The 12,331-nt window shown below is 41.6% G+C and overlaps 1 protein-coding gene across 1 annotated transcript in view; it reads right to left on the reverse strand.

Annotated features, from left to right (window-relative positions):
• Positions 1 to 764: 764 nt before the first annotated feature.
• Positions 765 to 12,331, reverse strand: part of dcaf15 (DDB1 and CUL4 associated factor 15) — a 15,575-nt gene continuing 4,008 nt past the window's right edge. The window contains exons 7-13 of the mRNA XM_014032583.1: positions 9,803 to 10,411; positions 9,614 to 9,705; positions 2,924 to 3,046; positions 2,267 to 2,349; positions 1,708 to 1,812; positions 1,521 to 1,636; positions 765 to 1,399 (exon numbers count right to left, since the gene is read on the reverse strand). Coding sequence (XP_013888037.1) covers positions 1,344 to 1,399; positions 1,521 to 1,636; positions 1,708 to 1,812; positions 2,267 to 2,349; positions 2,924 to 3,046; positions 9,614 to 9,705; positions 9,803 to 10,411 — 1,184 coding nt within the window. The 3' untranslated portion in view covers positions 765 to 1,343. The remainder of the gene's footprint in view (positions 1,400 to 1,520; positions 1,637 to 1,707; positions 1,813 to 2,266; positions 2,350 to 2,923; positions 3,047 to 9,613; positions 9,706 to 9,802; positions 10,412 to 12,331) is intronic.

Genomic DNA, 12,331 nt, shown 5'->3' on the forward strand with positions numbered 1-12,331 from the left:
GTCATCTACAAGCTTTGCAAGTGGGAAAACCTGAAAAATCAACAGTGTATCAAATACTTGTTCTCCCCACTGTAACTCTTAATTGCTTTTTTTATTTACTTTTTATATTTGCTGTGTCCTTATTGACTGGGAATCCACACCAGCATAGAACTAGTCTACATTTCTTTAATTATCCATCCATTTTTTTCTGCCTGCTTTTCAATTCAGGGTCTTAGTGGAGCTGGTCACTGCAGGATGCAGGCTACCCCCCCTGGACAGGTCTCAAATCTGTTACAGGCTTTACACAATCTTATTTCTGCTTTAGCTCCTCAGTCATCCCACATTTTTAACGCCTGCTACCAAAGGGGAAGCATTAATGCTTTTTTCTGTGTAATTTATCTGTAGTGTTAGTAAAATATCTCAAACCAGTGGATGAATGGAACAGCCAAAAATACCTGCACGACATAAATGCTGTGTTCCATGCATTTCTAGTAACTCTCAATGATCATGTGAACTGACCCTGGCTGGCAAAATGAGTCTGAATCAGAACAGGCTGACGTCCACCATAAGTGGAAATGTTGATTTTTTTTTTATTTTTTTTTTGCTGCAATTGAGATTTGCACGATTCCAAATTTCAATAAACTACGTATTTTAAAAATAACATTGAAAAATTCCTCATTGTGATGCACAGCTCACAAAAAGCACAGGTGATGTCATAACCGTACAGAAATGTTGTCAACATTACAGGCAGCTTTAATACTGAGTAAAGTTTTGAACACAAAATATTCAAAGAACATTTGAACTTTTAATATTTGCAAAAATATTCCCAGTGGAACAGCTGTTTCCAATCAAGTCGAGATAAAAAAAAAAGACAATTGCCTTCAAAACCACGTGTTTCCAGCATCTCTACGTTTACGGTAGGTTAGAAACCAAAGAAACAGAAATAACTTCACTTCTCTTTTTAAATACAGCAACCCAACAAACCCACAAAGCTGGACTGAACTGGTCCAAACCAGGTGAAGAATCTTAATAAAAAGCAGCAGAATGTGTAAGTTAATACTCATCCACATAACAAACACAATGGGTGAACATGACATTAGTACAACCTGTTACAGACTCACACTGAACAACACAGCTTTGTATTAAAAAAGTAAAAACTGAATTTTTGCTCAGTCCAGCTCTTTGGTTTGATAGTTGCAATAATACAGCACAGATTCACAAAACATAAAACAAAAGTCATGTTTGTTTAAAGAAGCATTTTACATGTAGTTTTACAGTTTTTTTTTAATTTATTTTACCTACACTTTCTGATTTAAGCTGAACTTTTCATTGAAAACGAGGTTTGTATCAGACCTTTTTATTCTTCATAAAACGATCCAGGTGCAGCGGTCACTATCTGCCAACACTTGCAGTGAGGAGCCTAACAAGGAAAAGTAGAGCCAGGTTTGAAAAACACAAATCAGAAATACATTTTCTAAAGATTATAAAGCTTCACACAGTCTGACTACATTTCTCATAGACTTTGTTACCAGGTAAGTCACCTTTGTGCAGAGCTTCGTTGGTCATGCGATGGATGTAGCGGGAGCTGCTATCGGGAAGCAACCACTTCATGACCATGTTCACACAGGACTTCCTGTAAGAGCTCCACACGCTCCCACTGATGGAGAGACGGGAATCAGCACATCTGTGCACATCTTAAAAAGTATTACAGATGAGAACACTGCTCACCTGGTCTGACCCTTAACCTCCGTCAGGTCACCTACACCCACAGTACAACATGCTCCCGTGCTCAGGTCCCAGCTAACCAGCAGATTAGAATGGTACGTGTTTTGCCTGAAATAGGAAAAACAATGAAAAAGGGACCGAATGAGAGAAACACAAACGCCACTAAAAGTAATAGCACACCTCCCACCTCCGAGCCGGTCGTTTTGATATAACATTTGTAGGAGTGCATGTTGCCGTTCAGGCCGCATTAATGCACAACTGTAAAAATAAAGATATAAAGTACAGAGATCCTTTTTTTAGGTGAATAATGGGTGCCTCCATAATGCCTTCATCTGTTCGCTTATTAAATCGATATGGCAAGCCCTAATGAGACTGTGTCAAAAAATATCCTACGTGAAATGTAAGGCTGGAGAATGTCCTGATGCATCTCAGTAATCCAGGTAAAAAAATCAAAAAGAAAAAAAATTGTATAGGTCTTTTTTTTTAAGGCTGGAGAAGTTTTGAGTGATCAAGTTGGTTTAAAACCTGAATTAAAAAAAAGGAAAAGGGGGGGAGCCGTTACCTGCGGTGCTCATCATCAGAGGCTGAAAACGCCAATAACAGCAAGCCAATGTTGATCATCACTACGTTGGTCTCAGAGCACACCTGAAGTACAGAACAACAAATTACATCCAGGTGGACGTCAGTGTTTTTTATCCTCTTATGGCTTACAGTTGTAAAAACATCAAGAAATTAAAAGGAGAAAAACCTTGTAAAAAAACAAAAAAGACAGGTTCAGTTTATTGACAAAAGCTCAGACATAAAAAGATTTTAAAAATCAGCAACAACTCTAACTCCTCTTATTCATCATGTACAACTTAATCCTAAACAGAACGAGTTCATGTATTCTTTATTCTAAAATACCAGCTTTAGGCCTCAGAGTACAACTGAAAGTTTGAAATATTTACCATAAGGTTGTAATACTGGGAAATCTACCTTGTAAAAATCTACTTTTACCAAGCCAAAGTGCTGTTTTTCAAATTAAAGCTACATCTTTAAAACACCATTAATCCTTAAACTCTTTAAATATGGTTTCAGTTTGGTGTGTCATTTTCTACTAACTCAGACAACAACCTTCTAACTGGGAACACTGTTGACTTGTGAGAAAATAATTAAAAGGCTCAGTTGTTCGTTGTGATGAGGGATAATAAAGTGTGTGTGTGTGTGTGTCGACTTTTACCTCCAGTATCACAACATCATAATCGCTGAAGGAACAAAACTGTGGAGCCCAGGCAGCATCACTCCTGATGACCTCGTTGATAAGATACTCGAAATCCAGAGTCAACTGCTCTATACACACACTCTGCAAGAGAGAGGAAGACACAGGTAAATCTGTCGGTCAGGACAATTACTGAGCACACTTCCATCAACAAAGACAGCGGTGACCTCTGCTGGCAAAACCAGTCACAACAGGGAAAACTTCAGTTTATATCTCCTGGCCTGGCAACAAGCTAGTTTTACTTATAAGAGTGCCAGCTTGAAAACTACAATATACGAAGGGATTTCCCTGCAGAGAAAAATGGTCAGTTTCAAAAGAAATTAAAAGGATTAGAATTAAAATGATAAAAAAAAGATTATTTGCTATTTAAGGCCCTGTGACACAATGATGTTTTAGACAACTTAGGTTTTGTCCAACACTCTCAGCTTATGCCATCAAGCTGCTGCTAAGAGAGGCACAAGTTACAGGTATACTACAGATAATTTATGCATCAGTTCACATGTTACATAAGTTATTAATTCATTACTGCTGTGGCAGATCAATTTGTGTCACAACAACCATGACTAATGTTGCTGCAGTGGCCCAGGGGTCTCATTTATAAAGGATTGCATGGAAACCATACTAAAAGTGAACGTACGGCCAAAAGGCGGAAATGGTGTAGGCCAAAAAAATTCAGATGTATAAAACCGTGTGTACGCACGTTTCTGCGCATCTTTCCTTTATAAATCACAGCCGCACGTCAGAGTTTGCGCACAAGTCCCGCCTCAGGTTCTACCCTCTACACGCCCACATTCAACTATAAACAGTCAATGTAAAGTACCTCATGAARGTTAAGATGTATTTAAATCAGTCAGCTGATCAATGCCAACAAAAGTGATTGGTTCAGACACGCTCCATCGTAAGTCTGGAGTATGACAGGTGCTGACAGCTGCTCACGTGAACAGAATGTCTGTAATTGACATAGATTTTCCATCATTTTGCTTTAGAGTAAATAACGACTTATTTAAAAAAACTCAGCTTCAAATTAATTTTCTCTCAGAGCCTGCAGGACGATAAAAACAATAAAAATTAAATTAAATAAGTCATGTAAAATTAGAAATAAGTACACTGCTCTTCTCCTCGTCCTCTCCCCCTCCTGCCTGCTCTGTTATCCGCGGCAGACACCCCCGCCCCGCGCGCACACACACACGCATCGCCCTGCGCCTGCACGTGACAAACACGGACTTTAAAATGTGGTTTCATAACATTCACACTGGCGAGGTGGATGCACCCTGCGCATGTATCCAAAGCGTGACTTTTGGTGTCCTGCTGTTCTTATCGGAGAGGGGTCTGTGGGTCAGGGTCGTCTGAGGAGGAAGCAGATGAAGGGAGTTGCGCACGGGAACTTTTATTTAAGATTTAACTTCTTTTTTTATTTCAAAAGGTCCTCATGGCTCAGCAGCAGAAGCGTAAATATTACTGTTAAGAAAGCTGATGATAAAGTTGAATAAAAATCTAAGTCTGATTCTGAAGGTAAATTAAATATCTGACAGTGATCATGACACAGTGTGGCTCTAATTCCTCACTTCACCATCTGTGTCGCAGTTTCACGTCTCCAAAATGAGCGTACGCATGAGTCAGAGCTGGCGTGAGGCACCGCACATTTTCACGTCAAGTTTGGATTTTATAAATCACAACCTTGGTGTAAAAAGTGGCGTACGCAAGTTTCTGGGCTCATATTGTGCGTACGCCAGTTTTATAAATCTGACCCCAGGTCTGTTTAAAAGCTCATCAAACTCATCTGCCCTTGTTTGAGCCTCTCTCCTCTCCAGCACCCACCTGCATGTGCTGCACCTCGTTCCCTCAGGTGGTCGATGAGAATTCTTCTGTGGGGTTTTCCTCTGACAGCTGGTTAAAAATATATATCTGCCAGCTTTGGTTTGTTCTCTGCTCATCCTTTATACATTTTTAACTCAGTCTGGCAAACATATTTGAGCCTCTCTCTCTGACTTCTTCCCCAACATGTTGACAGCTGTCTGTCAATCACTGAGGGACACATATTCTGATAGAAGTTAGGTGTCCACTTGATAATAACCAACTTGCTTCTGACATATGTCCACGTGTGAGTAGGCCTGTCACGATAGTCAATAAATCAATCAATCGTATGATAAATTATTTTGAGATAGATAAAAAAAAGAAGAGGACGATAATTTTCATTTTCCTGCTTGTTCGTTTATGTCGTCTCTCCCTCTAGCTAGGTGGTTGAAATGAGGAAGGAAAACAAGTCAGAATACAAAACGAAGAATGAGAACAAAAATACAAGCGCTGCCGGCAGCGATGGGCCAGATCCGATTAAACATTGTTCATTAGTCTGATGGCTGATGGGAAGAAACTGTTCTTGTGGCGGGAGGTTCTGGTCTGAATGGACCGTAGTCTTTTGCCTGAGGGGAGGGGATGAAACAGGTTATGACCGGGGTGAGAAGGGTCAGCTGTTATTCTGCCTGCATGACCTAGAGTTCTGGAGGAGTACAGCTCCTCTACAGGTCGGAGGTTGCAGTGTGCACAATGTGCTGCAGTCTCTGTCTCTGCCTGTGGCCCCAATGTAACATACGGTGATGGAGGAGGTGATGATGGACTCCATGATGGCTGTGTAGAACCGCACAATCATCTCTTCTGGCAGTTTGTGTTTCCTCAGCTGCCTTAGGAAGAACATCCTTTGCCCAAGAAGCGGAAGGAGTCCACAATCGGGATGGAGTAGTTGCTGAGAACCAGAGGAGATGTAGGGGATGTGACTTTCCTGAAGTCCACGATTAACTCCACTGTCTTCTGTGCGTTGATCAGCAGGTTGTTAGAGCTGCACCAGGACACCAGCTGATCCACTTCCCTCCTGCACAGACTCATCTCTGTCTGAGATGAGCCTGATGAGGGTGGTGTAGTCTGCATACTTGATGAGTTTCACAGACTGGTGGCTGGAGGTGCAGCTGTTAGTGTACAGGGAGAAGAGCAGAGGAGAAAGTACACAGCCCTGAGGAGAGCCGATACTGAGGGTCCAGGTCTCTGAAACAGTTTTCCCCAGCCGCACATACTGCCTCCGATCCGTCAGGAAGTCAGTGATCCACCTGCAGGTGGAGTCAGGCACATTGAGCTGGGAGAGCTTGGTTTGGAGCAGATCTGGCAGGATTGTGTTAAACGCAGAGCTGAAGTCCACAAATAGCATCCTTGCGTAGGTTCCTGGGGTGTCCAGATGCTGCAAAATGGAGTGAAGGGCCAGGTTAACAGCATCGTCTGCAGACCTGTTTCTTCTGTAGGCGAACTGCAGCGGGTCCAGCAGGGGGGCAGTGATGGTCTTTAGATGAGGGAGAACCAGGCACTCAAATGACTTCATGGCTACAGACGTCAGAGCCACAGGCCTGTAGTCATTGAGGGCACTGATCCATGGCTTCTTGGGGACAGGGATAACGGTGGAGGACTTGAAGCAGGCTGGCACGTGACACTGTTCCAGGGAGGTGTTGAAGATGTGTGTGAAAACAGGAGTGAGCTCCATTGAGCAGTGTTTCAGGATGGAGGGGAAGACACCATCTGGTCCAGGAGCCTTGTGGTGGTTTAATTTCCTGAATAGTTGCAACACCTCCCGCTCCTGGAGGAGGAGGAGGACCCATCAGTGGGGGTGGGTGAGGGGTTGTGAGTGGTGCACTCAGGGATGGTGGGTGGGGGTTCAGTAGGGGGCCCACAATATGCATTGATGGGGTGGGCTGAGTGTTTCCCTGGCTGGTGGAAGGGAGATCAAAGCGACAGTAAAACTCATTGAGGTTGTTGGCCAGGCTCCGATCACTGACAGCAGGGGGGGGGCAGCTGGCTTGTAGTTGGTTAGCTGTCTAAAGGCTCCAGCACGCTGCTGCCGAACTGCTGAAATCGTGCCGAATTGTCGCAGTTTCGTGACGAAAATTGCGTCACTTCTGTTTGCATTGCCGACATTTTGGCAATTCTTGTCGCAACCCGCGGGTCGAACTTTTCACCCCCCTCCCACATAAGAACACATAGGAACCATATTGTGTGATTGGTCAGAAGTTTGTGGGAGTGTTTGTTTGTGCTGAAAGTGCTCAGACGCTGCATTTGCTTCAACTACTCGCTTCAAAAAAGGCGACTCGTTCCAGAGCCGACTGTTGTACCAGGAAGCAGCGATTTATAAAGATAGTCAAATTGCCAAAGCCTCATAAAAGGAGACAAAACAGACATTTTTCACAGTGGGATCTGACTGATGAAAACTTTGGAGCTTATCCAGGACCAGTTTGTGGATAAATAACTTCGGGTGACAAGTCTCAGACTTTTTTTTTCCGACATTGGATTCCACTGGTAGAGAAATCCCATGCAGTGACGTATGCTGCAGTGGGAGGGGTTTCCCAAAAGCTAGGCGTGGGGTGTCTGAAGAGCTATGAAAGGTCTGTGCAAAAACGAACGCCGAACAACCACGTGACCACATGCCAACCGGTCGGCTCCGAGCGACCATACTGCCTGCTTAAGCCCCCTCTACACTGAGGCAGAGTTTTCTTCAGAGAGCTGTTGCTGGAGACTTTCAGAATACACAAGTTTAGCTTTTCTCACCTCCCTGCTAAACTTGTATTTTGTCACCTTGTAGCCCCCCCTGAGTGATCTCTTTCTCCAGTCTGAGACACCTGAGACTGCCTGTGAACCAGGGCTTGTCATTTTGATAGCATACCCTGGTGCATGTTGGCACTATGCTCTCCTCACAGAAGTGGACATATGAGGTCACAGTCTCTGTAAACTCGTCCAGGTTGTCTGTGGCCATCCTGAACATCTCCCAGTCTGTGGAGCCCATGCTCCACCACCTTCAGTGGTCCACTTTTTTTGAAGTCCTTACTGCAGGTTTGGAGAGCTTCGGCCTCTGCCTGTAAGCAGGGATTAAGTGGACCATGACGTGGTCTGAAAGTCTGAGAGCTGCACGTGGCACCGCTCGGTAGGCTCCGCTCGTGGTCCAGGGTTTTCTCTGCTCTTGTCGGACATTTAATAAACTGTATTTGGGGAGTTCATGGCCAGGATTACCCTTGTTAAAATCGCCCAGGATAATGACTAAAGAGTCCAGAAAAGTTCGCTCCACACAAAATCTGAGCTGCAAGTGCGTGTTGAGCTTCGTGCGCATCCGCCTCCAGCGCAATGTAAACAGCAACCAAAATGAATGGAGTGAACTCAAGTGGAGAGTAGAATGGTTTGCAGTTGATAAAAAGATGTTCCAGAGCAGGTGAACAGTGCTGAGAGATCACAGACACGTTGCACCAGCGGGTGTTGATGAACAAACAGACTCCCCCACCTTTGGACTTGCGTGAGAGCACCGGGTCACGGTCCGCATGAAAAAATAGCAACTAAAAGTAGGAATACTACAAACTTGCATCTGCACCTAAAATACAATCATCCGATGCAGTTTTCCCAGCTGGGAAAAAACTAAAACTGACGGGTCGTCTCAGTCTTCCCAACAGTCCACAATGACGAGCGACATACATAAAGGGAAGAGCAAAGTGGTGTGCACTCACAGACAGCGTAGTTCACTTCATCTCTAAAGAGATGCTGCTCTTTAGTATTGTTTATTTACTGTTTCAGTTGTGTGTGCTGTTATTCAAGTGCATTTTTTGTTCAAGACTGAGAGGCCATTTTGTTAAACATTCTTTAAAAATTTACGTTTATCGATCTTTGAGAGGATGTACTTGCATTTTTACGCCTTTATCACTATACTAGTTTTAAAATGGTCACCAGACAATATTATCATTTATCGCAATAATTTCAGAGACAATTAATCGTCCAGCAAGATTTGCTATCCTGACAGGCCTACATGTGTGAAGATATATTTAACAGACCTGAAACGTGCGTAAAAATGATCAGCTCCACATACAGTAAACATTTTGAGCATTTTTAAAATTCTGCGCTGGTTATCTCTGTATGACAACGTATGCCCTCTTACAGTTGGGGAAAAGTATTTATTCAGCCACCAATTCTTCAAGTTCTCCCACTTATAAAGATGAGAGAGGCCTGTAACTGACATCATAGTTAGACCTCAACTATGACAGACAAAATGAGAAAACACATCTAGAAAATCACATTGTCTGATTTTTTTTGTGTTGCACAAAATTTGCAGATGTCAGCACAACTTTAACTTCCTAGTGTGACAGGGCCTTTACTAACAGGGATTGCTAAATGGTCTCTTTTGTCCTAATCAGGACAAAAAAATCAATATTTTCACATAGTTTGCACAGCAGTCTGTGCTCATTACCACTCATGTTGCCAGAACAGGTCACATTTTTCAATAATAACTGTAATATTAACATTTAACCATAAATTCTGACAAATATTACTTTTCCCAGACACCGTTTTTGCTTTCTGTCAACGTTAGGCTTAGTTTAAATGTTTTAACATTTACAGTAAACAATAAAGATTTGCTTTATTATCAATAAGCACCATAAAACATAAATTGTTTTGCTCCTTAGTTTGTGGCCTAAAAAAGATTTCACAATATTCTGTAAAACTGTTTTCTTTCAAGTAAAACAGAAAATCTGCATATTTCTAATGAATGTGGTTAAATACCAAGATGCAAGCTTTCCCAGCAGAATAAGAGCTGTTCAAGAAGTCTGGTCTTACTGTGTATACTTCAGACACAACACTTGCCTGTTCGTTATGCGGCTCAGTAACCAGCTGCAGGTTTCTTCCTTTCAGATCTTTGACAGTGAAATGTAGCTGGACTTTATCATCTTCATAACCTAGAAAAACAAAACAAACAAGGCTTTTATCAGCTCAAATCTAAGGTTATGGTCTCATATTTCCACCCGTAAGCTTTTAAATTTATTTTCCACTGACCTCCAGCACCTCCTGGGTTCTGCTCTGCTGCTCCTGGCTTCTGTAGGCAGAAGTGCAGGCGGGAGTAGTTCACATATCCAGGTTCGTTGGGGCCAACGCCCTGGCATGTGGACTGAATCGAAGTTGATGGAAGTGATAACGGAGAAGAGGCAGGAGAGAGCGCTTGTTCTGAAAAAACTTGTGGAAAACCGTGGTTCCTATTTGATGCAGTTGACATTTGTGATGAACTAGTCTGATCATCTCTTGTACTGCTCTCTTTGTAATCCCTCCCATCTTCTGACGTCTCTACAATGTTCCCTTTATCTTCAGGTTTAGGCTTTGCCTCTTTTTCATCACCACTGGCTGCTCTCTCCACTTGTTCCTCACTAGTTTTCCCTCCAGCTCCCTGGGCTCGCCTGAAAAGGTCGGCGGCAAACTCCCGAGCTCGTAAGGCTGCTTGTGAATGGCTGGGTGATGAGGGAACTGCAGGCGGCCTGGAAGGAACCTTCTCTGCAGATCCCTGAGGTAGGGAGGAGGAAACCAAGGAAGTTGAGGACAAAGATGTTGAAGCTTGAGTTGGCTGGGCTGCTCCCTTAGCGTAAAGAATCTGTGAAGACTGACCTGGCCTTCCTGCCAACAACAAAGAAAAACTGTAAATACAGCAATGAGGACAAAAACATAATCAGGATGATTTCAGTTTCATCTATGGTGACCAGCATATCAAAAGAACCCAATACAAACACTGTTTTGGGAATATTTCCACCTTGTTGATGAATTAAGTTATTTTCAAACATCACCCAGAGACCAGTTTTTAACTGATTAAACTTTTCACATAAACATAACTGTCACTGAAGAGTACTTTCTACCCTACTGCTGAGAGGACACCTTCTGCTTTCTGAGCGATAAAAATACATATTGGTAAAATCAAATTAAAGCTGAAATTTTTAATATACCTGTACTTGTTGTCAATGAAAACCCTTTCTTTGATGATGTATGGTATTGATTTTTAAAAGTGTTAAGTAAATTGTGTTATTGTTTTTATGTTACTTTGTTGTGGTGGATGTAACAGGTCTCTCTTGTAAATGAGACAATGAGTCTCAAGAGATTTTCCTGTATAAATAAATAAATAAATAAATAAATAAATAAATAAATAAATAAATAAATAAATAAATAATCATGGATGGTAGTTTAGTAGTCAGGTGACACTGGACTAATAATGCGAGACTTCGAGGCTGCTTTCCAGTCACAGCTTTTAATCTTGTTTTAATCAGGTTATGCTGAGAATTCAGATTATTTAATCAGATATGTAAAAACTTAATGTGATACAAAGTGGTGGCACAAAGCAGATGGCAAACAAGATAAGCTAAAGTCACAAATATTGACTGAATACAAACAGAATAATACAAATACATGGCTTTACACTTTAATGTGTAAAAATTGTACCATTGTTCAGATCATTAGCCGTGTTTCCATCCAATTTTAATTTGAATTTTGGGGGATTTTTAAAAAAATTTGCAAAAATGTAAAAATGGAGAAATGCGAATCAGACGTGTTTCCATCAAATGGCTTGAAGCGAATCAATTACGTCAGACGCATGCGTGTAGAAAACAGGAAGTAAAAGTAGCAGCTCAGGAAAATTGAGAGAAGTTATCAGGAACGTGTTGCTTTCAGGAAAGTTGTAATTATTCTATCATCAACTAGTTTTGGCGATTTTACATGCGGTCAGGAGGAAGTAATGTAATTCTTTTCACGTTACAAGAATAACTGAGAACATGTCGACAGCGGGAGGAGGGTCCAGCTGCAGTTACAGCTGCACTCGTTCTGGTCCCAGGACCGGTTTCGGACAGATAGCGGGAACAGCTGATCAACATGTGAGGTAAATGTTCACTATATCAGAACTGATTCAAAAAATGTGTTTCCAATTCTCTTTTTGCGCATTAACTCTTTTTCGAAAAACCCAAAAACCACCTCAAGCTAGCGTATCAACTTTGATGTGAATTAGAGGAAGTTTTTTCGAATCATGCCGTTTCCATCCACCTTTTCTGATGCGATACTTCAAAATGCGCATTAAAAACCTTGAGGAAACACGGCTATTGGTCAGCTACAGCAGCATTTTTAGTGAAAGCAGTGAACATAAATCAGCCAACGACACTTGTTGAAAAGTTAAAGTTAGGCTTTAAGGTTGGAGTTAAGCATTTAAGTAGATTGGCCAGTTTGCTTGTTTATGTCACCTACTTGGTCTGTTTTGAAAAGTTTCAGTAAAACTGTACTAACTATCTTCTAACTAGGAATGTGCGATATGGCAAAAAATTCATATCACGATATATATTATGATGAGTGGCGGTAATGATATATATCACGATATAAAACTTATAATAGAAAATAAATAAATCACACATTAATTAAGTGGAATAAATATGTATAGGTAAAAAAAATTTAGACCTTAAAATCTCTCTTTTCAAGGGACTAGATAGATAGATAGATAGATAGATAGATAGATAGATAGATAGATAGATAGATAGATAGATAGATAGATAGATAGATAGATAG

The sequence above is a fragment of the Austrofundulus limnaeus genome, unplaced genomic scaffold, assembly GCF_001266775.1.
Source record: "Austrofundulus limnaeus strain Quisiro unplaced genomic scaffold, Austrofundulus_limnaeus-1.0 Scaffold1487, whole genome shotgun sequence".
In the NCBI taxonomy this organism is placed as follows: Eukaryota; Metazoa; Chordata; class Actinopteri; order Cyprinodontiformes; family Rivulidae; genus Austrofundulus; species Austrofundulus limnaeus.